Source organism: Phyllopteryx taeniolatus, chromosome 15 (genome assembly GCF_024500385.1).
Source record: "Phyllopteryx taeniolatus isolate TA_2022b chromosome 15, UOR_Ptae_1.2, whole genome shotgun sequence".
NCBI classification, from domain to species: domain Eukaryota; kingdom Metazoa; phylum Chordata; class Actinopteri; order Syngnathiformes; family Syngnathidae; genus Phyllopteryx; species Phyllopteryx taeniolatus.
Window position 1 is genome coordinate 20,077,918 of NC_084516.1, and position 27,092 is coordinate 20,105,009.

The 27,092-nt window shown below is 43.6% G+C and overlaps 1 protein-coding gene, 1 long non-coding RNA gene and 1 other non-coding gene across 12 annotated transcripts in view; 1 reads left to right on the forward strand and 2 right to left on the reverse strand.

Moving 5' to 3' along the window:
* Positions 1 to 27,092, forward strand: part of si:ch211-196i2.1 (collagen alpha-1(I) chain) — a 144,478-nt gene that overhangs the window by 99,204 nt on the left and 18,182 nt on the right. For all 9 annotated transcript variants that reach the window (XR_009792013.1, XR_009792014.1, XM_061799044.1 and 6 more), the window contains 17 exons: positions 179 to 286; positions 1,033 to 1,086; positions 5,914 to 5,967; positions 6,131 to 6,175; positions 6,426 to 6,479; positions 8,739 to 8,783; positions 13,266 to 13,319; positions 13,499 to 13,552; positions 13,630 to 13,683; positions 14,729 to 14,782; positions 14,982 to 15,035; positions 17,100 to 17,144; positions 19,780 to 19,824; positions 23,523 to 23,630; positions 23,767 to 23,820; positions 26,340 to 26,393; positions 26,746 to 26,799. Coding sequence is in view for 7 of the 9 variants with exons in the window: in XM_061799044.1 (XP_061655028.1) it covers positions 179 to 286; positions 1,033 to 1,086; positions 5,914 to 5,967; positions 6,131 to 6,175; positions 6,426 to 6,479; positions 8,739 to 8,783; positions 13,266 to 13,319; positions 13,499 to 13,552; positions 13,630 to 13,683; positions 14,729 to 14,782; positions 14,982 to 15,035; positions 17,100 to 17,144; positions 19,780 to 19,824; positions 23,523 to 23,630; positions 23,767 to 23,820; positions 26,340 to 26,393; positions 26,746 to 26,799 (990 nt within the window). In the remaining 2 variants the exon portion in view is untranslated. The remainder of the gene's footprint in view (positions 1 to 178; positions 287 to 1,032; positions 1,087 to 5,913; positions 5,968 to 6,130; positions 6,176 to 6,425; positions 6,480 to 8,738; positions 8,784 to 13,265; positions 13,320 to 13,498; positions 13,553 to 13,629; positions 13,684 to 14,728; positions 14,783 to 14,981; positions 15,036 to 17,099; positions 17,145 to 19,779; positions 19,825 to 23,522; positions 23,631 to 23,766; positions 23,821 to 26,339; positions 26,394 to 26,745; positions 26,800 to 27,092) is intronic.
* Positions 5,558 to 5,640, reverse strand: trnal-uaa (transfer RNA leucine (anticodon UAA)). Its single transcript has one exon. It is a non-coding gene; the product is annotated as a tRNA-Leu (tRNA).
* On the reverse strand, positions 6,861 to 27,084 carry LOC133489861 (uncharacterized). Of its 2 annotated transcripts, XR_009792016.1 has the most exons (4): positions 26,334 to 27,084; positions 23,500 to 23,627; positions 7,036 to 7,208; positions 6,861 to 6,963 (listed from the first exon to the last, which is right to left on the reverse strand). It is a non-coding gene; the product is annotated as an uncharacterized LOC133489861 (long non-coding RNA). The 2 variants fall into 2 exon arrangements; XR_009792015.1 differs by lacking the exons at positions 6,861 to 6,963; positions 7,036 to 7,208 and adding an exon at positions 14,474 to 16,975 and having other exon boundaries at positions 26,334 to 27,081.

Consider the following 27,092-nt stretch of genomic DNA (forward strand, 5'->3'; position numbering starts at 1 on the left):
AAGACACATACGAAACATACAAAAATCCTGTCACTTAACTCACCCCCAAAGTCTAGCTGGCAATGAAAGGATCACAACCTGCTAACTTTGTTTCAAAAAAGTAAGATGTCTATCCTGGCTCAGCAAAGGCGCTGTGTATTGATTGTCTTTATTGCATTGTGTCTGATGTTTGTCTTAGGGTTTTCAAGGGGCAAATGGTATTCGAGGTTCTCAGGGGGAGAGGGGCCCCGCTGGGTTTCCAGGTCACCTTGGAGTCATGGGTCAACCTGGCCCCAAAGGCATTGAGGTACAACACTTTTGCTACGTTTCAGCCTAATTAATTGTCCGTGGAATTAAGAGGTAACGACAACTTTACATGTTTAAATTATGGATATATTCATAGAATACAATAATTCCCTGTAAATATGTTCAAGAATATGGTTTTTGGCAATATAAAGCCAATTAAAAAGATGATTAAAATGTGAATTAGTGAATTAAAATGGGATACAAATGATTATTATTGTTGAACACAGAGCGAGAAAGAGAGAGAGAGAGAGAGCACATAAAAATAAAAATGTGATGCAATGTGCACCGTGAAGTAATCCAATCCAATAAAGTGATTTGTTGAATTGTAATGTAGGCCATGCTGACATTAAAAAAAACCTACGAAAACTCAAAGTCATTGCCAAGAGGACGCTGCATTAAATCATTGAAAATTGCCTTCAAAAAAAATACAAATTCAATGAAATGAATGAAATACTCCACATGCTGATTTAAAAGGATTCTTTAATGTTAATCAATAATTATATTTAGCAGTTTAGCTCATTAATAGACAGTTTACTACCTGATTTAAATTGTAATTTGTTCATATAATATTTATATTTTGTTTGATTTTGACGAGAAAATGTTCTTATTGAAAGGTATACTTACCTCCTTTAGATGTTCTGTCAAGACGATTTACACAAAATCCAACTCGCCATTGACCTTTTAAAGCTTTTAAAATGATACATGATAGTTCGTGTTGTCTTGACCGGTTTATCTTTCCTCATTCAGGGCGGGAATGGTGAAATGGGTCATCGTGGAAAAAAGGGCAGCAATGGATTAAAGGTCAGTGGGCATCAGAATGACTTTCTATATTGATATTGATCTGAACATAATGCCACAGCTGTTAATGTTCTCTGCATGTCTCTTTAACAGCCAACCTGTAACAATAGAATGTTAAGCAGCTGGGATGATGAATTCATGGGATTTTACACAAATTTGAATCAGAATCATCTTTATTTTGCCAAGAATGTCAAAAACACACAAGGAATTTGTCTCTGGAGACAGAAAGACATTGAGAAAAACAATCACTGAGCAATAAAATGTTGCTAGTAATCTGGTAATGCCGGTACAATTTTTTTTGGGACAATTGTGCAAAAAGGTGCAGACCATTGTGCAAAGAAATATATGTCGTTTAAAGTGACTCGTAGTGCGATAATCTGGGACAATGTCGATTGTGCAAATGGTGCAGATGCTACTCAGGCACATGAGTGGCCAGTATTGGTCCACAACAGATATGCAAATAGTGCAGCGTGGCGAGGCGACTGCAGTGAGTGCACAAGTAATGTACAACCTCAATTCCAATGAAGTTGGGACGTTGTGTTAAACAGAAATAAAAACAGAATCCATCCATCCATTTTCTGAGCCGCTTCTCCTCACGCGGGTCGCGGGCGTGCCGGAGCCTATCCCAGCTATCATCGGGCAGGAGGCGGGGTACACCCTGAACTGGTTGCCAGCCAATCGCAGGGCACATACAAACAAACAACCATGCGCACTCACAATCACACCTACGGGCAATTTAGAGTCTCCAATTAACCTACCATGCATGTTTTTGGGATGTGGGAGGAAACCAGAGTGCCCGGAGAAAACCCACGCAGGCACGGGGAGAACATGCAAACTCCACACAGGCTGGGCCGGGGATTGAACCCGGGTCCTCAGAACTGTGAGGCTGACGCTCTAACCAGTCAGCCGCCGAAACAGAAGACAATGATTTGCAAATCATGTTCAACCTATATTTAATTGAATACAAAGACAAGATATTTAATGTTCAAACTGATAAACTTGATTTTTTTTTTTTTTTTTAGCAAATAATCATTAACTTTGAATTTTATGGCTGCAACACGTTCCAAAAAAAGCTGGGACAGGTGGCAAAAAAGTTGAGGAATGCTCATCAAACACGTGTTTGGAACATCCCACAGGTGAACAGGCTCATTGGGAACAGGTGGCTGCCATGATTGGGTAGAAAAGGAGCTTCCCTGAAATGCTCAGTCATTCACAAGCAAAGATGGGGCAAGGTTCACCTCTTTGTGAACAAGTGCGTGAGAAAATAGTCGAACAGCCGGGTGGATGAGATTCGCCCGGAGTTCCTCAAGGCTCTGGATGTTGTAGGGCTGTCCTGGTTAACACGCCTCTGCAACATCACGTGGACATCGGGGACAGTGCCTCTGGATTGGCAGACTTGGGTGGTGGTCCCCCTTTTTAAGAAAGGGGACCGGAGGGTGTGTTCCAACTACAGGGGGATCACACTCCTCAGCCTCCCTGGTAAGGTCTATTCAGGGGTGCTAGAGAGGAGGGTCCATCGGGAAGTTGAATCTCAGATTCAGGAGGAGCAGTGTGGTTTTCGTCCTGGCCGTGGAACAGTGGACCAGCTCTACACTCTTGGCAGGGTCCTCGAGGGTGCATGGGAGTTCGCCCAACCAGTCTACATTTTTTTTGTGGACTTGGAGAAGGCGTTCGACCGTGTCCCTCGGGGAGTCCTGTGGGGGGTGCTTCTGGAGTGTGGGGTACCGAACCCCCTGATACGGGCTGTTCGGTCCCTGTACGACCGGAGTCAGAGTTTGGTCCGCATATCCGGAAGTAAGTCGGACTCGTTTCCGGTGAGGGTTGTACTCCCCCAAGGCTGCCCTTTGTCACCGATTCTGTTTATAACTTTTATGGACAGAATTTCAAGGCGCAGCCGAGCCGTAGAGGGGGTCCGGTTTGGTGGCCTCAGTATTGCATCTCTGCTTTTTGCAGATGATGTGGTTCTGTTGGCTTCATCAAGCCGTGACCTCCAACTCTCACTGGAGCAGTTCACAGCTGAGTGTGAAGCGGCTGGGATGAGAATCAGCACCTCCAAATCTGAGACCATGGGTGGCGTGCACTCTCCGGGTCGGGGATGAGATCCTGCCTCAAGGGGAGGAGTTCAAGTATTCATGAGTGAGGGAAGAATGGAACGGGAGATCGACAGGTGGATCGGTGCAGCGTCTGCAGTGATGCGGACTTTGTATCGATCCGTTGTGGTAAAGAAGGAGCTAAGCCGGAAGGCGAAGCTCTCGATTTACCGGTCGATCTATGTTCCTACCCTCACCTATGGTCACGAGCTGTGGGTCGTGATCGAAAGAACAAGATCCAGGATACGAGCGGCAGAAATGAGTTTCCTCCGCAGGGTGTCCGGGCTCACCCTTAGAGATAGGTTGAGAAGCTCGGTCATCCGTGTGGATCTCAGAGTAGAGCCGCTGCTCCTCCACATCGAGAGGAGCCAGATGAGGTGGCTAGGGCATCTGATTCGGATGCCTCCCGGACGCCTCCCTGGTGAGGTGTTCCAGGCACGTCCCACCAGGAGGATATCCCGGGGACGACCCAGGACACGCTGGAGAGACTACATCCTTCGGCTGGCCTAGGAACGCCTCGGGATCCCCCCGGAAGAGCTGGATGAAGTGGCTGGGGAGAGGGAAGTCTGGGCATCCCTGCTAAAGCTACTGCCCCCGCGACCCGATCTCGAATAAGTGGTAGAAAATGTATGGATGGATGGAGGTGGCAAAAAAGACTGAGAAAGTTGAGGAATGCTCATCAAACGCCTGTTTGGAACATCCCACAGGTGAACAGGCTCATTGGGAACAGGTGGGTGCCATGATTGGGTAGAAAAGGAGCTTCCCTGAATGGCTCAGTCATTCACAAGCAAAGATGGGGCGAGGTTCACCTCTTTGTGAACAAGTGCGTGAGAAAATAGTCGTACAGTTTAAGGACAATGTTCCTCAAAGTACAATTGCAAGGAATTTAGGGATTTCATCATCTACGGTCCATAATATCTTCAAAAGGTTCAGAGAATCTGGAGAAATCACTGCATGTAAGCGGCAAGGCCGAAAACCAACATTTAATGCCCGTGACCTGTGATCCCTCAGGCGGCACTGCATAAAAAACCAACATCAATGTGTAAAGGATATCACCACATGGGCTCAGCAACACTTCAGAAAACCAATGTCAGTAAATACAGTTCGACGCTACATCCGGTAATGAAACTTGAAAGTCTACTATGCGAAGCAAAAGCCATTTATCAACAACACCCAGAAACGCCCCGGCTTCTCTGGGCCCGAGGTCATCTAAGATGGACTGATGCAAAGTCAGACGAGTCCACATTTCAAATTGTTTTTGGAAATTGTGGACGTCGTGCCCTCCGGGCCAAAGAGGAGAAGAACCATCCGGACTGTTATGGATGCAAAGTTCAAAAGCCAGCATCTGTGATGGTATAGGGATTGTGTTAGTCCCAATGGCATGGGTAACGTACACATCTGTGAAGGCACCATTAATGCTGAAAGGTACATACAGGTTTGGAGAAACATATGCTGCCATCCAAGCAACGTCTTTTTTCATGGACGGCCCTGCTTATTTCAGCAAGACAATGCCAAACCACATTCTGCACGTGTTAAAACAGCGTGGCTTCGTAGTAAAGAGCGTGGGTACTAGAATGGCCTGCCTGCAGTCCAGACCTGTCTCCCATTGAAAATGTGTGGCGCATTATGTAGTGTAAAACACGACAATGGAGACCCCGGACTGTTGAACAGCTGAAGCTGTACATCAAGCAACAATGGGAAAGAATTCCACCTACAAAGCTTCAACAATTAGTGTCCTCAGTTCCCAAACATTTATTGAATGTTGTTAAAAGAAAAGGTGGTAAACATGACCCTGTCCCAGCTTTTTTGGAACGTGTTGCAGTTAATGATTATTTGCTAAAAACAATAAATTTGATCAGTTTGAACATGAAATATATTGCCTTTGTAGAGTATTCAACTACATATAGGTTGAACATGATTTGGAAATCATTGGATTCTCTTTTTATTTATGTTTAACACAACGTCCCAACGTCATTGGAATTGGGCTTGTATAATTGGCCCGACAGAAATGTGACAACAAACTCAAGACAAAAAAAAAAATGGCAGCATGTTGCAATGGAATTGTAAGTTAACTGTTTCAGAAGTTAATGGCAAGAGGGAAGAAGTCTGCTAGTTTTAGTTTGCATTGTTCGGTAGCACCTACCTGAGGCAAAGAGCTGGAACAGCTGGTGACCAGGATGTGGAGGGTCCACGAGGATTTCGCACACGCTTGTCTTAGTTCTGGCAGCGTGCAAGTCCTCAAGGGTGGGTATGGGGGTACCGACATGCTTTTCAGCAGTTTGGATTTTCCGTTGCAGTTTGTCCTTTTTTGTAGCAGCACCAAACCAGACTGTGATGGAAGAACACGGGACTGATTGGATTACCATTGTAGAACTGAATAAAATTACCAGGAGTGGGGTTCGAACCCACGCGGACTCATGTCCATTGGATCTTAAGTCCAACGCCTTAACCACTCGGCCATCCTGGTATACATGAAAAGGTATAACTGGGAATACCTCTAGACCTGCTAACTGCTGTCACAAATCCTGTCTTCATGTTGAACAAGAACAGCCCAACACAACCATTTATTAATATGGTTACTGTTATACACATTGATTGATTGCTTTATTTGAACATATAACCCCGCCCCGTCCCCCCACCCCACCGACAAAACACACACACACATCAAAACACAACACGCAAATGAACACTATCGTAAAGAGGCACAGTCACATTCATTAATAGGTTTTCTTTCTTGAAGGGTCACAGAGGACCCGATGGACGAAGTGGAAACACAGGACCCAGAGGAAACAGGGTACATCTTTTTTTTTTGAATTCATCATGGCGCCACTACATGAAAAGAGCATTTGAATACAAAAATAAGAGAGGAGAAAACAGTAGGAACAAGAATGCCACTTAATGGCACATTTGCGCAGTCCTTTGCTTGTCCTCGCTTTATTATGATTATTTTTCTCCAGGGTCGGTCAGGTCAAAGGGGACCCAGCGGCCAGCCAGGTCTATCGGTAATGTTCCCTGTCAGAAATATGTTTACGTACAGACTGTTATTCGGCTGTGTATTGCTGTATGAGCCTTACGGAGCCAGAGGTCATCGTCATTTTTGCCAATTTTCATCCTTTATGTCATGCTTGAAAAGGTTATTAGAATTGTTCGAGATTTTGATGGTCAACAACTCCAATATGTTCTCCTTCAAGTAACACATGAACTTTGAACGTTTATGCAGGTCTGTTTGTGTATTTGATTGACACATTTTAGGGTTTGGCGGGTCACCCTGGACCAGAGGGACCAGAAGGAAAGCCTGGTACACAGGTTCCCATTCTCTGTCATATTTTAATCACCTGTAAATTGTAATGTGTTTTTGTGCGTGCGTGTGTGTGTGTGTGTTGTATAATCTAGCCCCTCCCTCTGTTTTTCTCTCTTTTTTTTTGGTTACATAAAGTACACGCAGCAATGGATTGGATTATATATTTTTCGGATATATTTTATTTTATTTACATTTTTTTTGTCAGTGCTTTACTTTCTCTTCGGATCGTCTGAGCCAATGATTTTGAAGGATATCCTACACGATAGTCCAGGCTTCAACCTAAAGTACCATCCATGATTTTTAGATGATCTTAAATGATTAACTTAACTGTTTTACTAAAATGCTAAATTTTATTATTTTTTGAACAGTTGATATTATCAGTGATCCTCGATTTGTCACATGAAGGGAGTTCGTTGTGATGGAGTGCAGGCAAAAGGCAGGTGGACCCAAATACAGGGAAGTGAAGCAAGGTAGCTGTCCAGGGGGGATCTAAAAAAAACATTTATTTATTATTTAAAAAAAAAAAAAAAAAGTACTTAATAGCAGGATGAAAATGATTACGAAAAGCTGAGGAGTGACTTGGTCAGGCTGATGGCGATGATGAGCGCAGTGATGAAACAAAACCAAATCAGAGAGATTCAGGCAGCATGGCTCAGGTGCTGGAGTGGTTGGTTGTCTCTCAACCCAAAGGTTGTGGGTTCGATCCTCAGCCCCTGTGACAATGTCCAAGTATCCTTGACGAACAACAAAAACACAGATCAAGACAGGTTTCCTTCGGTGGCAACATAACCTGAATTTGTACATACTGCACCATAGTCTACCACTCACCTATGCTAATGCAGTCAAGTCAAAACTCATTCAAAAAACTTCTTGGCCATAAATAGAAAACAATCAAATGAATTCTAAGTACAGCGGTCACTGAGTCTGATGCTGCTGTGAAAACTAGTTCATTATGCACCAATCATAACCTCAAAAAAGCGTGTACTGTAATTTCTCGTGTCTAATGAGCACCCATGCATAATACGCACCCCCAAAGTTGACCTCGAAATTCTTGAAAACCCTTCCACCTTTGTATAATGCCTTTTACAATGCATGATTTTGCTTTTACCAACATGATCAAAATATGAAGTATTATCTGTATTTATTCGGACACATAATACTTTTTTAAATTGACTTGCTCTTATTTTGAAGTTCACAGCCCTACTTTTATTTAGTAAATTAGAAAACACAGTTGTGCTCATGTATTTGATTACCCAGGCAGAATTTGTAAGATGGGTACAATTCTTTAAAGAAAACACGAAGGACCATGTGAAACACATTTTATTTTATTTTAATGAGATTCAAATGAAACGGTCAAGCATTTCAGAAAAGCATTATCATTAAACAAAACATAACCATAGAGAAATGAATGATGGTTGTTGTTCATATTTCACAAATTCTGCCAGGGTATGTAAACTTATGAGCACAGCTGTAGATCTATGCAGTCGTACGTAGCCCCTGTCCAATTGGAATGAAAGTTGAGGCTACACATTTGTTATAAGCACTAGGTGGCGGTGGCATATTCAAAGTCCTCCTAATCTTGAGGGGGCAGTGAACTTGTGGAATGAAAGTGTACAGCTTTTTCAGAACCACTAGATGGCGGCATATATTCATAAAATGTGAAAGTTTTTTCCATTTGCCCCTATATTGACTTTTGACAATTTTTTTTTTTTTTAACTGGTTGTCCAGACCTTGGTGTTTCAAATAGCTATGGTCAAATATATTAGCAAGTATAATATGCTCATAGATATGTTCATATTTAACATTTAATATCTCAAAAACAATGACATGTTTTTATTTTGATTATGCTGTAAATCTTTTGGAGAATATGGGGCTTTGAATCTGGTGATGAACAGAAAAAGTGATGAACATATAAAAAGTCACCGTTGACATAATATCATACTTCAATTCATACGGCAGAATTGCTTGTTTCGGTTTTATTAAAACCGGTCAAAAAAATAAAGAAAGAACAAATGAAAGGAAGAAACACAGAAAGGCTGTAACAAGAGACTCTGATAGTCTGATCAAAGGACGAGGGGAATTTCTTGCTCACTCAGCTAATCAAGATATTGAAAAGATGCATAGACCTCGAGCTTCTGGGACTACATGGTCTACATGTTTTGGACTGTTTGTTGGACTAAAAGCGTCCTGAAATATATTCAGTGTTTGCACTTTGTTGAACCTTTTCTGCTGGTAAAAACATGTTGTTGTTTTTTCTTTATTAGGGTCCCATGGGGCCAGCTGGCCCTGAGGGTAATAAAGGGCTGATGGTAAGAGGGCCGGTTCTTCACTCACCTTCACTTGATGACATCATTGCAGTTACCTGGCTTTTTAGCTGATCTTTTGTCTAATTTGATTGTGTTTGGGCGGCGCCATGGCCGACTGCTTAGCACGTCTGCCTCACAGTTCTGAGGACCGGGGTTCAAATCCCCGGCCTCACCTGTGTGGGGTTTGCATGTTCTCCCTGTGCCTGCGTGGGTTTTCTCCGGGTTCTCCGGTTACCTCCCACATCCCAAAATCACGCGTGGTAGGTTGATTGAAGACTCTAAATTGCCCGTAGGAGTGAATGCGCGTGCGAATGGTTCTTGGTTTGTATGTGCCCTGCGATTGGCTGGCGACCAGTTCAGGGTGTACCCGAAGATAGCCGGGATAGGCTCCGGCACGCCCGCGACCCGAGTGAGGATAAGCGGCTCAGAAAATGGATGGATGACTGTGTTTGACTTCAATACATTCATTCTATGTCATCTTAAAGAAGTCAGTATTTTTGTGAATGGAGGGGAAAAAAAATCTGTTGAAAAAGTGACAAAATTGAATGTTTTAATGATGAGCGTATACATGTATCAAACAGGCATATTTTAACAACAAAAAGCATTTTTATATATTCACACCAATACTCTAAAAATAATTTGTTTTTTTTCTGTGACAGTTTAAAAAAAAAAAAAAAAAGATTCAATTCTGCCTCTCATTACACTACCGTATTTTCACGACCACTTAAAAGTCTTAAATTTTCTCCAAAATGGACGGGGCGCCTTATAATGCCTTATCTGTGCACCGAGTTCCATCCATCCATCCATTTTTCTCACGCGGGTCGCGGGCGTGCCGGAGCCTATCCCAGCTGTCATCGGGCAGGAGGCGGGGTACACCCTCAACTGGTTGCCAGCCAATCGCAGGGCACATCGAAACAAACAACCATTCGCACTCACAGTCACACCTACGAGCAATTTCCACAATTAACCTAGCGTGCATGTTTTTGGGATGTGGGAGGAAAAGCGGCGTGCCCGGAGAAAAGCCACGCAGGCACGGGGAGAACATGCAAACTCCACACAGGCGGGGCCGGGGATCGAACCCCGGTCCTTAGAACTGTGAGGCAGACGCTCTAACCAGTCGTCCACCGTGCCGCCCACCGAGTTCCAAAATCTGTAAATGTTGTGTGACTTCGATGAGCTGACTGGGAGCATTTCCTGCTGACGCGCTGCTTATATAGAGGAAGGCGGACGTGGCTGAGGACAGCATGCGCCCGTTAAAGGGGGAAGGGTGCGCGTGAAAGAGGACGCCAAAGACACGCCCCCAGTAGGTATATAGCGCCGGTATGTGCATTGTGCAAAACAACATCGGTTTGGCTAAGGACCCCCGGAAATGGCACCTACGAAGAGACACGCTTACGAAGCCCAGTTTAAAGTGCAAGCTATCAATTACGCGGAAGAACATAGAAATCGAGCAGCCGCGAGAGAATTCAAGATCAACAAATCCGTGGTTCGCAAGTGGAGGAAGCAGGAAAACGAGCTTCGCCAAGTCAAGAAGACGAAGCTGAGTTTCCGCGGAAACAAGGCGAGGTGGCCCGAGTCGGAAGACCAACTCGAGCAATGGATTCATGAGCAAAGAACAGCCGGGAGAAGCGTCCCTACAGTCACCGTTCGACTGAGTGCAATAACTCGGAGCTTGCCATCATTCCGGGAGGCTTGACGAAGGAACTCCAACCGCTGGACATCCGTGTAAAGAGGGCGTTCAAAGTAAAGTTGCGAGCGGCGTGGGAGCGATGGATGACAGATGGCGAACGCAGCTTTACTAAGACTAGGAGGCAACGCCGGGCGAGTTACGCCACCATTTGTGAATGGATTGTGGATGCTCGGGCTAACGTGTCTGCTTTGACCGTTGTCTGAGCTTTCGCGAAAGCCGGCATCATTGCCGAACAGCCCCCCGGCAACCAGACTGACTCGGACAATGACGAGAGGGAACCCGGCGTGTTTGTTGGAGAACTTGGCCAGCTGTTCAGTTCGGATACAGAAGATGAGGACTTTGATGGATTTGTGGATGAGGATTGATCAAAAAAATAACGTGAGTACATTGTTAAATAAAGTACAACCGAACTCAGTTTTGCTCCCTCTGCCTTTTTAAAAACATTGTTTTAGCGTGCAGGCATGCTACCGTATGTTTTAAGCTAGCGTATGTTTTACCATGCCTGCGCCCAATCATACGGTGCGCCTTATGGTCGTGAAAATACAATAAAAGTCCATCCATCCATCCATTTTCTGAGCCGCTTCTCCTCACGCGGGTCACGGGAGTGCTGGAGCCTAACCCAGCTAACCCTAACCCGGGGTACACCCTGAACTGGTTACCAGCCAATTGCAGGGCACATACAAACAAACAACCATTCGCACCTACGGGCAATTTAGAGTCTTCAATCAACCTAGCGGAGAACATGCAAACACCACACAGGCGGGGCCGGGGATTGAACCCTGGTCCTCAGAACCACAAGGCAGACGCTCTAACCAGTCGACCACCGTGCCGCCCCTACTGATGATGATGATGCTGATGATGATGCTGCTGCTGCTGATGATGATGATGATGATGATGATGATGATGATGATGATGATGATGATGATGATGATAAATACTGACAAAAATGTCCAATAGTTTAGTCTATTTAGTCAGTACAAAACAATTTACTGCGATTGGCTGGCGACCAGTTCAGCACTTACCCCGCCTCTCGCCCGAAGATAGCTGGGATAGGTTCTAGCACCCCCCGTGACCCTAGTGAAGATAAGCGGTACGGGAAATGAATGAATGAATGAATGAATGATGAAACAATTGATGTATGTCTTAAACATATTCAATGAATGCATTTACAGTGGAATGCCCAGAGAGTTTGTTTTCAGTTGAAGCAAGCCAACAGACTCTACAAACTCCAATTCCAATGATGTTGGCACATTGTGTAAAATGTCAATTGAAACAGAATGCAATGATTTGCAAAACATTTTGAACCCATACTGTGTCTTCAATTGAATACACAACTGATGAACGTTCTTCTTTTTTGCAAATATTCTTTCTTTTTGAATTTGATGCCTGCAACACGTTCCCAAAAACCTGGGGCAGTCGAGGAATGCTGAAAAAACACCTGTTTGGAATCGGTTAATTGGAAACAGGTGATTGTTACGATTGGGAATAAAAGTAGCATCCCCGACAGGCTCAGTTCACAAGCAAGGATGGAGCGAGGTTCACCACTTTGTGAACAACTGTGTGAGGAAATAGCCCACCACTAAAAGAACAAAGTTTCTCAACATACAAGACATTTCGCCATTTCATCATCTACCGTCCATAATATCATCAAGGATTCAGAGCATCTGGAGAAATCTCTGCAACATTGAATGCCTTTGACCTTCGATCCCTCAGGTGGCACTGCATTAAAAACTGGCATCATTGTGTAAAGGATATTGCCATGTGGGCTCAGGAACACTTCAAATGTTCAAATACAGGTTTTGGAGCAACATATGCTGCCATCCAAGTCAAATCTTTTTCATGGATCTCCCTGCTTATTTTTAATAAGACAATGCCATGCCACATTGTGCACGTGTCACAACAGCGTGGCTTTGTAGTCAAAGAGTGCAAGAACTATCGTGGACTGGCTGGCCTGCCAGCAGTCCAGACCTGTCTCCCATTGAAAATATGACAACGGAGACCCCGGAGTGTTGAGTAACTGAAGTTGTACATCAAGCGAAGATGAGAACGAATTCCACCTACAAAGCTTCAACACTTAGTTTCCTCAGTTCCCAAACGCTTATTGAGTGTTGCTAAAAAATAACACAATGGTGAACATGCCCCTGTAGCAGCTTTTTTGGAACGTGTTGCAGGCATCAAATTCAAAATGAGTGAATATTTGAATATATCAGTTTGAACATTATCTGGTCTTTGTATTGTATTCAGTTGAATATACCAAATTAAAAGGCGCCGTCTCAGTTACGGGGTCTATTTCTGTATTGAACTCATACATGAAACATACGCTAGCATGCATGCAGCGGGAGCAAAACCGAGTTCGGTTGCGCTTTATTGAAGTATTTAACAATGCACTCACGCTATTTTTTGATCAATCCTCAGCCACAAATCCATCGAATCAGTAAGCCAAGTAAATGTAAACTGGGACTTCACATGGAGGGAATTCCTAAAAAGTCGCTTAAACAAACTAGTGTATGTCGGTTAGCAGATATGTGCATGGAAACGTGTTACTCATTTTAAAGTGCAAGCAGCAAGCAGGATGTTTACCTGTGATTACATTTACTTGGACAACCCTCATAAAAGACACATGACTTTTAGCGATTTGACAGCTCCGTGCATGTTTTTTAACAGCAATGACTGTTGTTTTCTTTTTCTTTACATTTTGGGTCAGCTTGAGTCATTTTCTTATTTTTAACTAATTGTGTTCAAGTCTATATTATGCAGTCTACTGTAACAGTGAATTTTCTTCTTTCCTTATTTAGGGTCTTCAAGGAATGTATGGAGAAAGAGGACCTGATGGAGCACTGGGTTCAATGGTACGCCTCAGTATACTGTATACCGATGTCCTAAAGCAGAGTTGTGAAAATGAACTGTGCTGATTCAGTTCACAAAACAACTGTTTGAAATTCACTTGGACAGCCAGAGACTAATTGGCTGAAAGTGTATTGTTCAATCTCATAGCGTGATGGCGATGTGTGGTGCTTTTATTTTGAAGGGCCCTCCAGCGTCTCCGGGATCTCAGGGGATTACCGGAGCCCCGGGCGAAAAGGTGTGTTCGCAGTCAACAAAGATGATGATGCAATGTGCATGTACACACAGTATATGATGTAATGCGTGTTGTCTCAGGGTTTCACAGGGAAGCCTGGCATGGCAGGACCGCAGGGCCCAGTTGGCATGTATGTAAGTGATTGTCTAGACAGCATATGAATCGAAACTCAATATCAGTGTGAATTCATTTGACCATACAATAACATCCTCAAATTCATTTTGCGGTCGTGGCTAGGGGATTAGAAGGGAGTTCAAAACGATTCAAGCAATAATGTGAGCGCTTTGAGTTTATGATGGGATACTGCTTGAGCTCCAACTTAGAAACACATTTTCCTGTAAGAGGCAATCGAAGTTTTATTCAACAGATTCATGGTCAAACAGGAAGTACTTTTGAAGTAACGTTTTATCATTCTGAATTGTTATGAAAGTGTAAAAAATAGTTGACAACTGTATAATACAACTTGTTGCTTGCGCTTAAAAAAAGTGCTGACGATGCATTAAGGACACAAATGGAATATGGAATTGCAGGGGAGAGAGGGTTGCTGAGGGTGAGTTGACCAGAATTTTACATTTTCAGATTATTTAGTCTCAAACAAGTGGAAAAAGAAGCTAGAATTCATCGGTTGTATATTTTACATTTTGCCAGCAATAAACTTGTAAATGTAATTGTTTAAGTCGTGTTAATTGCCATGTATGTAATTACAATGAGTTCAGTTAAACAAGTTAAGGATACTTTTGATCAGTACCGCTTTCAGCAAAAAAAAAAAAAAAAAAAAGAAAGAAGAATACTTCGTCAGCCACCTATTGTGCAAGTTCTGCCACTTAAAAAGATGAGAGTGGCCTAGGTATACCTCACCTATGAGAGACAAAATGAGTGGGGGGGGGGGAATCAAGAAAATCACATTGTCTGATTTTTAAAGAATTTATTAGCAAATTATGGTGGAAATAAGTATTTGGTCACCTACAAACAAGCAAGATTTTTGGCTCTCACAGACCTGTAATACATTTTGTGATTAAAAAAGTGAGTTAATACATGATTCATGTGATTTTTTTGGGATTAATCAGGAGGTCATGCTTTGTTTTTGACAGCCCTAATATATACATTATATTATATGTATATTTGTGTGTGTGTGTAATATTCATCAGTTATATTGACATTCTTCTCAATGTCCATTAGGGTATTCACGGCACCGCGGGCATGCGTGGGCATCCGGGAGCCACTGGAGAGAGGGTAACGTAATGTTTCCCTCCGCCTTCTTTAAGAATGTTTAAAGTTACAGTCGAAAAACATGAACACGTTGTTTGTGATAATAGGAATGTCAGCGTCAACCTGCAATTTTGGCACTATTAATACTTAGCCCAGTTAAACAAGTCAATTATTCACGTACAAATGAAGTATTACACACATCAAATCTTGTCTTTTGCACCAGGGTGAGACAGGTTTGCGAGGTTTTCCTGGGCCTGCTGGAAAGCCAGGACCTCCAGTAAGTATATACCAGTATTACTGTACATATGTCAGTTATGTTACAAGCCCAATTCCAATGAAGTCGGGACATTGTGTTTAACATAAATGAAAACAGAATACAATGATTTGCAAATTTTATGGCTGCAACACGTTCCAAAAAAAGTTGGGACGGGTGGCAAAAAAGACTGGGAAAGTTGAGGAATGCTCATCAAACACCTGTTTGGAACATCCCGCAGGTGAACAGGCTCATTGGGAACAGGTGGGTGCCATGGTTGGGTGGAAAAGGAGCTTCACTGAATTGCTCACTCATTCAGAAGCAAAGATGGGGCGAGGTTCACCTCTCTGTAAACAAGTGCGTGAGAAAATAGTCCAACAGTTTAAGGACAATGTTCCTCAGCATACAATTGCAAGGAATTTAGGGATTTCATCATCTACAGTCCATAATATCATCAAAAGGTTCAGAGAAATCACTGCATGTAAGCGGCAAGGCTGAAAACCAACATTGAGTGCCCGTGACCTTCGATCCGTCAGGCGGCACTGCATCAAAAACCGACATCAATGTGTAAAGGATATCACCACATGGGCTCAGGAACACTTCAGAAAACCAATGTCGGCGCTACATCCATAAGTGCAACTTGAAACTCTCAAATGCAAAGCAAAAGCCATTTATCAACAACACCCAGAAACGCCGCCGGCTTCTCTGGGCCCGAGCTCATCTAAGATGGACTGATGCAAAGCGGAAAAGCGTTCTGTGGTATTTCAAATTGTTTTTGGAAATTGTGGATGTCGTGTTCTCCGGGCCAAAGACGAAAAGAACCATCCGGACTGTTATGGACGCAAAGTTCAAAAGCCAGGATCTGTGATGGTATGGGGCTGTGTTAGTGCCAATGGCATGGGTAACTTACACATCTGTGAAGGCACCATTAATGTTGAAAGGTACAAACAGGTTTTGGGGAAACATATGCTGCCATCCAAGCAACATCTTTTTCATGGACACCCCTGCTTATTTCAGCAAGACAATGCCAAACCACATTCTGCAGGTGTTACAACAGCGCGGCTTCGTAGTAAAAGAGTTGCGGGTACTAGACTGGCCTGCCTGCAGTCCAGACCTGTCTCCTATTGAAAATGTGTGGCGCATTATGAAGCGTAAAATACGACAACGGAGACCCCGGACTGTTGAACAGCTGAAGCTGTACATCAAGCAAGAATGGGAAAGAATTCCACCTACAAAGCTTCAACAATTAGTGTCCTCAGTTCCCAAATGTTTATTGATTGTTTTTTTGGAATGTGTTGCAGCCATAAATTTCTAAGTTAATGATTATTTGCTAAAAACAATAAAGTTTATCAGTTTGAACATTAAATATCTTTGGAGTGTATTCAATGAAATATAGGTTGAACATGATTTGCAAATGATTGTATTCTGTTTTTATTTATGTTTAACACAACGTCCCAACTTCATTGGAATTGGGCTTGTAGATTTGTGGTTCTTTCTGATCGCGTGGGTGTCTGTTTAGTACGAAAATTATGCAAAAATCAAACATCATAACTACAATAACCAATTTGGACAAAACAATAATTTGGACCAAAACAAAAAATAAAAAATTGTGCTGAGTCCATTACATGCATTTCTGAGAGACCAAGACCAAGAGGAAGCATTCAGGGGCTTCTTTTCTTATGTACAGCCACTACAACCCAATCAGTTGACATACATATCTAAAAGCACAGTAAAAAAAATAGACATTAAACAAGTCAATAAAAACTACTTCAAGATATGACATTGACAAGTAGCTTTAAGTCTCAGTGCTGTTTTTCTGTCCATGGTAATGCTATTTGATGTGCTGATCTCTACATGAGAGAGAGGTTTTATCTGTAATTCCTGGACTCCCAGGTGGTTTTTCCTCATCATATTCCTTCTCTGGTCCACCACTGTCATCTCTACTTGTCCTGTCCTTAATTAAACTGGAGCAAAGCAGAGGAAAACAAGAGACAGATTAAGGGCCATGATAATATGTTTGCTGCAGCTTGTGTAAGTTGAAGATGGAATAAACATGTTTCACATTGACTGTTCTACTTTTGTTTTTAGGGTCTGTCAGGTTCCCCTGGAGAGAAAGGGCCCCAGGGACCCCAGGTGAGGATTTTTGTTATACCCATGTTTTTTTTAACATAATACCAATACAATGTAAAATATGCATGTTAGGTTAATTGAACACTATGCATATTATGCATGGTAGGTTAATTGAACAATTTCTGAAAGGTGTGAATCCGAGTATGAATGTATTTTTTTGCTTGTTTGTTTGTTTGTTTTTGTCTCTATATGCTCTGTGATTGACTGGCGACCAGTCTAGGGTATACCTTGCCGCAAGTCAGTTGGGACTGTCTCTAGCTCACCCATGACCTTGACCAGGAAAAGCAGTAGAAAATGTATGTCGGACATTTACTGAGATCATACTGTAAAGAGATGCATACAAATCAACATGCATCAGTAAAAATCTTTTCTATGTTTTAATAATTGGGAAATGAAATTATGCTTAACTGCACTGAAAAGAAAAGGGCATGTTTTATTTGATATCACCCTTTTGTTTTGGTTTGTTTTGTTTAGTTTTGTTTTGTTTGAAGACGGAGGACAGGTGGAAAGCGGGTTCTTAGGCAGAAAGAGAAGAGGAAAACACAGAGCCTAGAACTGAATGTGGCCACTTTGAATTTTGGGACTATGACAGAAAAAGTTCTGGAGTTGGTTGTCATGATGATTAGGATAAAGGTTGATATATTGTGTGTCCAGGACAGCAGGTGGAAAGGCAGTAAGGCTCGAAGTTTGGGGGCAGGGTTCAAATTATTTTACCATGGTGTACATGGGAAGAGAAATGGAGTCGGGGTTATTTTAAAGGAAGAGTTATCTAAGAATGTCTTGGAGGTGAAAAGAGTATCAGATCGAGTGATGAGGCTGAAACTTGAAATTGAGGGTGTTATGTATAATGTGATTAGTGGCTATGCCCCACAGGTAGGATGTGACCTAGAGGTGAAAGAGATAAATTCGGGAAGGAGCTAGATGAAGTACTTCTGAGCATCCCAGACAGAGAGAGCGAGTTGTGATTGGTGCAGATTGTAATGGACGTTAGTGAAGGAAACAGGGGGTGATGAAGAAGTTATGGGTAAGTTAGGCGGAATTTAGGGTGGCCTACAAGAGCGGAGATAGAAGCACGCAGGTGGATTACATCCTGTGCAGACAGTGTAATCTGAAGGAGGTTACTGACTGTAAGAAAGTGGTAGGGGACAGTGTGGCTAGACAGCATAGGATGGTGGTGTGTAAGATGACTCTGGTGGTGGGGAGGAAGATTAGGAAGGCAGAGCAGAGAACCATGTGGTGGAAGCTGAGAAAGAAAGAGTGATGTGCGGCTTTCTGAGAAGATGTGAGCCAGGCTCTCGGTGAACAGGATGAGGTGCTAAAGAGGATGAAAATTGGAATGGCAGTTGGTCCTGATAGGTGGCTGTGGAGTTTTTTTTTACAAGGTTGTTCAACAGATTTGTAGCAGGTGAAAAGATGCCTGAGGAATGGAGGAAAAGTGTGCTGGTGCCCATTTTTAAGAACAAGGGTGATGTGAAGATCTGTGGGAACTATGGAGGAACAAAGTTGATGTGCCACACAATGACGTTATGGGAAAGAGTAGTGGAGGCTTGGACTCAGGACAGAAGTGAGTATTTGCGAGCAACACTATGGTTTCATGCCAAGGAAGAGTACCACAGATACAGTATTTGCATTGAAGGTGTTGATGGAGAAGTACAGAGAGGAACTGTGGTACTGCATGGAGAAGTCTGGAGTGAGAAGTATGTTAGAATAGTAGAGGACATGTATGAGGGCAGCAAAACAGTGGTGAGGTGTGCTGTAGGTGTGACAGATGAGTTTAAGGTGGAGGTTGGACTGCATCAGGGATCAGCCCTGAGCCCCTTCCTGTTTGCAGTGGTGATGGATAGGCTGACAGATGAGGTAGACTGGAATCTCCGTGGACCATGATGTCCGCAGATGACATTGTGATCTGCAGTGAAAGCAGGGAGCGGGTGGAGGAAAGGTAGAGGCATGCACTGGAAAGGAGAGGAATGCAGATTAGCAGAAAAGTAAGGCAGAATATAAAACAGAATATACAGTACCTGCATGAATGAGAAAGGTGTAGGGGGAAGAGGGAGGCTACAGGGAGAAGAGATAGTGAGGGTGGAAGACTTCACATACTTGTGGTCAACAGTCCAGAGAAATGGTGACTGTGGTCAGGAAGTGAAAAAATGGGTCCAAGGAGGTTGGAACGGGTGGAGGAAGGTGTTGCTTCACTGCTTGGATGAAGTGCAAAGTTTATAAGACAGTGGTGGGGCCAGCCATGATGTACGGTTTAGAGACAGAGCAACGGGTGGCAGAAATGAAGATGTTGAGGTTCTCTCGGAGTGACCAGGTTGGATAGCAAGCCAAGGTTAGATGTTGTAGAGACAAAGTTAGAGAGAGAAGCGTTCGATGGTTTGGACACATCCAGAGGAGACAGAGTGAGTATATTGGTAGGAGGATGATGAGGATGGAGCTGCCAGGCCAGAGAGCTAGAGGAAGACCAAAGAGAAGGTTGATAGATGTAGTGAGGGAAGAAATGAGGGCAGGATGAATGCTGTGGCGACCCCTAACGGGACAAGGCGAAAGGAAAAGAAAAGACTATGGCTTCTTTTGTTCTTGATCTATTTCTATTTCACCCTGTATTTATACCCTTTAAACATAATTTCCCCCCCCCCAGGGTCGACCTGGAGATGAAGGACCCAAAGGGATTCAGGGTGTACCAGTAAGTAAAGGCTCTCAAATGAAGGCTGATCAGGGAACTGAATTTACAGTTCCAGATTGCGGCCGCGGTTATTAACAATTCTTATTGTTATTGCCGTTTTAAAATGTTATGTGACCCTTTTCGTTTTTGTGGGTGGAATGATAATACAAAATCTTAGCTGGGGGCCAAGTTTCAATATATTTTGGATTTTCTCCAATCCACACAGTATACAATGGATTTTTGGGGGCTTTTATCAGCTTTTTCAGGAGGCTTTTTTTGTTTGCTTTCTAGCAGAAGCCTAAAGGTTTTGTGCTTACACTGACTGATTGGAACTGTTCATAATTCTCTCTATTTTGACTAAGGCTCCAGTTCAAGCTGAAGAAAAAACTGCCCCAAAGCCTTATGTAGCCTGTAGTGGCAAAATGACTAATTTAAACTTTAGAAATGTAATATACCTTTGTATACTTTTATTATTCCATAACTCCGGTGTAACTTTGCTTAGACAGCAATCCTGTATGTCCTTGCAAATGTGCTCAATACAACCTGTTATTGTTTTGACTCTCCAAGTTCCTCAAGCTCTGCATGCACCCAGTCCCATGCCCTCCCACCACAGGATAGTTAAGTGTCCAGCTGGATGGAAAAGTACTGTGAACTGGCTAATGTTGAGTGAATGCCCATGTCTGGAAAGAAAGTGTCCCACTCCTGGAACAATGAGTCCCTGCAACTTATCATCACGGAGTACAGATACAGTAGTCATCCGCCATATGACGGTTGTTGCTTCACGGTCTCGCCATATTTCAGATTTTTATTTGTACAGTATTTTTGTGTTATTGTTTGTGTATGCTTTTGCTCTCTTTCAATATATTATGTGTCAGCGTTTTTCAGGACGATATATTTTCCCCAAAACTATCACGATAAATAACAGTATCGTTGATGATTTATTTATTCATTTATTTGAATGCCACTGATATAAAGATATTAGTTAAGTAGTTATAACTCTTAATCCCATGAGGCACATTAGGTCACAATTGCAGTTACTGTAATCTGTATTATTTTACAGGAGCATGTGATTGGCCCACTGCCCAACCCCAGCACCTGGTATTCCTAGTTAGTCTCCCATCCAAGTACTAACCAGGACTGACCCTGCTTAGCTTCTGAGAGCAGACAAGATCGGGCAGAATGTGGGAATTGGGTCAGCATAATGATAATCGAGTGCATAATAATTCAAGTACATCCTTTTTAAGAACAATTCCAATGAAAGATTGACATTGTAGTGTAGAATAATAAATAAAATATCTTAGATAAATAAACTGTAAATAAATCAGACTCAGCGGCACGGTGGTCGACTGGTTAGAGCGTCTGCCTCATAGTTCTGAGGACCCGGGTTCAATCCCCGGCCCTGCCTGTGTGGAGTTTGCATGTTCTCCCCGTGCCTGCGTGGGTTTTCTCCGGGCACTCCGGTTTCCTCTCACATCCCAAAAACATGCATGGTAGTTTCATTGACAACTCTAAATTGCCCGTTGGTGTGAATGTGGGTGCGAATGGTTGTTTGTTTATATGTGCCCTGCGATTGGCTGGCAACCAGTTCAGGGTGTACCCCCCCCTCCTGCTCGATGATAACTTGGATAGGCTCCAGCACGCCCGTGACCCTCGTGAGGAGAAGCGGCTCACAAAATGGATGGGTGGATGGATAAATCAGACTCAGGCTCTAGTTGCAAAAATCTGACTTCAATAAATATTAAACATTTGGCATATAGGTGTAGAGTCATTAACCCACAAAAGAGACCCAAAAAAATTCTTAAAGCCTGCCAAATTTGAATATTGATAACGTGTGCCGCTGTGCTTATGGTTTCTAAACAGTTGGTGCATTCTGTGGCTCCGGCATTAGGTCTTGGCTCCTCGCGGCATGAAACACGTCACTTCCGGCTCACAGTGGCTCACGTTGGCTCACCGCTGACTCACAGTGGCTCACCCGGTGGGTCACCGCTGGCTTGTGGATCCCAGCTGGATATATTTTACCATCAGCACAAGTCAGCATGGCTGGAGCTATACCGACTGGAAATCATTTGTTTCAGAGCAAAAAACATTTATATAAAAAACAAAAAAACCCAAAAAAAGCCGAGATGAGCAGGCGGTGAGCCACAAGTGACGTCATTATGCCGCGAGGAGCCAAGACGTTACGATGTTTTATTTGACTGACGCGTGTATTAAGATGTTGATGGCACTTACACGTATTAATGTACAGTACTGTATATTCACCATTATCAAAAACAACAAGCCGTTTCTAAGCACGTACGATGTCGTGGAATGAGCAGCAAGTCGAATATGCCGAGATGAGCAGGCGGTGAGCCACCGTTTGCCGGAAGTGACGTGTCTCATGCCGCGAGGAGCCAAGAACCCATGCCGGAGCCACAGAATGCCTAGCCCTTGCTGTGTGAATGTGTGTGTATGTTATGTGAGCAACACATACACAACTCCGTGACAACGTTTTATCGATGTCGCCCAAAAAAAAACGTCATTTGTACCTGCTAATTTTTGTGCGTCACAGACACGGGATGCACATCAAGCGAGATCCTTGTATATGTACAGATATGTATATATATTGTATTCCTTATTAACTTCTCAGTAATGTTCATGATTGACTGCACCTGGTATCATTGGATCATGGGAAAGTCCAAGGATCTCAGTGAAGATCTAATAAGCAGAACTGCAGGTTTACACAAATTGTGAAAGTCTTTTGGTGTCATTTCGAAACAACTACTGAATCCAAAATGATCAGTTTAAAAAGGACGTACATATTATACTTATACGTACTTATTTGGAGGTGTGATTAGTCTGGCACAGTCTCGAAGTTCCAAATTATCATCCTCAAAGAACATTGGTTAGGATGTGAGGGAGCAAGCCAGGAACCACCAAGGCTCAAGCCTGCCATAAACTCTCTAAACTTTTGGAACACCAGTGTCACTGTCCACAGCCAAGCAAGTGTGACATCACACATTACTCAGAGTTTCAGTTCTAAGAACACTGTACGATCTGTCAAGCAAGGAGGCGGAAGCATCATGCACTGGGGCTGTTTTGTGGTTCTGGTGCACTGCACACAGTGGATGGACTCATGAATAAGGAGGACTATCCGCATTTTTCGAACTCACCTCACACCAAAACCTGAAACTTGAGCGCAATTGGGTTTTTCAGCTGGAAAATGTTCTCAAACACAAATCAAAATTGTTTTGGGGAATGGATAAAGCATGCTAACAGCCTGTGGAGAGTAGCCTTCCCAAAGACCCAACCTCAACCTTATTCAACATTTGTCGACTATGTTTAAAAGCCTTTTCCATGCCAAGTAGACTAAATAATGAAAAATAAACTCCACCAATTTTGCCAAGAAGAGTGGTCAAATATCCAGCCAGAATTTTGCCAGACAAAAAAAAATCTTCTGGTATAGAGGTGAAACTTGATAAGAGATCTTTAACCAAATCTTAAGTATAATCATTCACCCTGGAAAATGGTTCAAATAAATAATTGAAAGCCCAAAATTAAAAAGAAATGTTTGCCCATGACAGTGTAAAATTCCGAAAACACCTATATAATGACTAGGACATTTTTGCTCTTCGCTGTATGCAAAATTCAGAATGTATTATTTTGTCCTTTGTATTAATTGTAACTTCAATTTTTGAACATCGTAAGAGCTATTTTCACCTGTGTGTCCTTTGTGTTTCCAGGGTCCTCCTGGTCTCCAAGGTGATGCTGGAGCCACTGGGAAACCAGGGCCCCGGGGAAGTAATGGGTCTCCTGGACCTCAGGGGCCACAAGGGCCAGCAGGAATCCTAGTGAGTGAGCATTTACCATCAACAGCCATTTGAATGTTCAATATACTGTACATGTTACTCCCATTAATCTGGCAATATTAAAAAAACTGTTAATGAATTGGAATTTGTGTGTAATCATGTTGGTTGCTCGCCACAGGGCCTCCAAGGTGCGACTGGATTAATAGGGGTAGCAGGGGAGAGAGGTGAAAAGGTAATCTACAGTTATAAAGATTCATTTAACAACAACAAAAACAAATTAAAATCGCTTTTCATGCTATACTACTTGTGGTAATAAACCCTCCTGTAACGTCCCTTTCTTCAGTGCACCAACATTTTTCATGCATGAAAGAGCCTCCGTTTCAGAATCAGAATCCTCTTTATTTGCCAAGTGTGTCCAAAAACACACAAGGAATTTGTCTCCGGTAGTTGGAGCCGCTCGAGTACGACAACAGAGAACACTTTGGAGACATAAAGACATTGACCAAAAAAACGGTCACTGAGCAATAAAGGGTTGCTAGTTACCTGGTAATGGCGGTGCATTTATTTTTTATTTTTTTTGACAATTGTGCAAAAAGATGCAGAGTCCTCTGGCACTTATAGCAGTTCGAATGATTAACATTGCAATAGTCCGGTGCAATGACCATTGCGCAAAGGGCGCCGAGACTTCAAGGAGTGGATGCGCGATAATCTGGGACAATGTTGATTGTGAAAATGCTTCGAAGACCACATCAATCCCACCGACACGCCTTCCCATGAGGAAGCAGAGTCTGGGTTCTCTGAGGTGGGCTCTCGTATCTCTGGGTTTGAGGTCACTGAGCTGGTTAAAAAGCTCCTCGGTGGCAAGGCCTCGGGGGTGGATGAGATTCGCCCGGAGTTCCTAAAGGCTCTGGATGTTGTGGGGCTGTCCTGGTTGACACACCTCTGCAACATCGCGTGGACATCGGGGACAGTGCCTCTGGATTGGCAGACTGGGGTGGTGGTCCCCCTTTTTAAGAAAGGGGACCGGAGGGTGTGTTCCAACTACAGGGGGATCACACTCCTCAGCCTCCCTGGTAAAGTCTATTCAGGGGTGCTGGAGAGGAGGGTCCATCAGGAAGTCGAATCTCAGATTCAGGAGGAGCAGTGTAGTTATCGTCCTGGCCGTGGAACAGTGGACCAGCTCTACACACTCGGCAGGGTCCTCGAGGGTGCATGGGAGTTCGCCCAACCAGTCTACATGTGTTTTGTGGACTTGGAGAAGGCGTTCGACCGTGTCCCTCGGGGAGTCCTGTGGAGGATGCTTCGGGAGTACGGGGTACCGAACCCCCTGATACGGGCTGTTCGGTCCCTGTACGACCGGAGTCAGAGTTTGGTTCCGCGTATCCGGCAGTAAGTCGGACTCGTTCCCGGTGAGGGTTGGACTCCGCCAAGGCTGCCCTTTGTCACCGATTCTGTTCATAACTTTTATGGACAGAATTTCTAGACGCAGCAGAGGGTTAGAGGGGGTCCGGTTTGGTGGCCTCAGTATTGCATCTCTGCTTTTTGCAGATGATGTGGTTCTGTTGGCTTCATCAAGCCGTGACCTCCAACTCTCACTGGAGCAGTTTGCAGCCGAGTGTGAAGCGGCTGGGATGAGAATCAGCACCTCCAAATCTGAGACCATGGTCCTCAGTCGGAAAAGGGTGGCGTGCCCTCTCCAGGTCGGGAATGAGATCCTGCCCCAAGTGGAGGAGTTCAAGTATCTTGGGGTCTTGTTCACGAGAAGAATTGAACGGGAGATCGACAGGCGGATCGGTGCAGCGTCTGCAGTGATGCAGACTTTGTATCGATCCGTTGTGGTAAAGAAGAAGCTAAGCCAAAAGGCAAAGCTCTCGATTTACCGGTCGATCTACGTTCCTACCCTCACCTATGGTCACGAGCTGTGGGTCGTGACCGAAAGAACGAGATCCCGGATACAAGCGGCCGAAATGAGTTTCCTCCGCAGGGTGTCCGGACTGTCCCTTAGAGATAGGGTGAGAAGCTCGGTCATCCGGGAGGATCTCAGAGTAGAGCCGCTGCTCCTCCACATGGAGAGGAGCCAGATGAGGTGGCTGGGGCATCTGCCCCCGGACGCCACCCCGGTGAGGTGTTCCGGGCACGTCCCACCGGGAGGAGACCCCGGGGACGACCCAGGACACGCTGGAGAGGCTACGTCCTTCGGTAGTCCTGGGAACGACTCAGGATCCCCCCGGAAGAGCTGGATGAAGTGGCTGGGGAGAGGGAAGTCTGGGCGTCCCTGCTAAAGCCACTGCCCGCGCGACCTGACCTTGGATAAGCGGTAGAAAATGGATGGATGGATGGCTAGGTACTGTGGGAAAGCACTAGTCCGATTCTCCCAAAGTCTTACATATCGTATATGCATGAACTGATGAAGCCTGCTCAAACAAGAGGTGAAATGGTCTCGTAAGACAAGCAGAACAGTCCAGTTGCGATCAAGTCATTTGACTGAGAATAAAAGGACCTGGATGAATGAGAATATTCACAGCCATACACAAGGATGGCGTATCTGTGAAAGCAAACCCAAACAAGACTGTATCCCTACAGGGAGGCTGCAAAATTGTGAAATGTGGATTCGGAATAAGGCAGAATTTTGTTCTGAAATGTTTTATTTGGCCTCGTAACATAACAGGAGGGTTAAATATATGATTTACATGTCAATTAAACTGTGTATCAAATGTTCAACTATCAAAAGTTGCTCTGTCTTACCTTTAGGGTTTACCTGGCTTAGGTGGCGATGCTGGCCCTGCTGGACTTGATGGCCAACAGGTTGGTTTCATAGAAACTCGAAAAAGTCATAAAGATTAGAAATCATTCAATTGGATATTTACCTGTCTGTTAAAGAAATTGAGTTTTGGATTTTGAAGAAATAGTTACTCTAAATAAATGAAGTAAATCTACAGTAGGTACACCTGTACAATCATCAAACCTAATACAAGAGCTGTATCACAAAGTCATCTGTTAATAAGATCAGATTTTGACTGACAGTATATTTGTTATTGTGGTTGTAGCGTACAGTGGTGTAGAAGTGCACTGCATCGATAATCATGTTTTTAGCCATCACTGGTAAATAAACAATTGACATGCAATTTTAAACCCAAGTCATTCTTTCACTTAACAGGGTCTACCAGGCCACACAGGAGATGAAGGACCACCTGGATGGAAAGGAGACCCGGTCAGTTCACGTTGAAGATTCATTCCGCAGCCTTTTTCAAAAAGGTTTAAAAAAGCTCCTACGGAAGAATTGAAGATTTAAATGACGTTCCTTTTAATCGTTGATTTATCTCCATCCAATGAAAAGACGACCTGAAGAAAAACACCTGTACAGTGCTCGGCTTTATCGGCGGCCTAATCCATAGAATGCCTTGCTAAGCAATACTGTTTATCCTGCAATGTTGGAAAAAAAAAAAAAGAAGCTTGGAATCGTGTCAACTTAATGCTGCTCCCTTTGTCTCTTAAATCTGACAG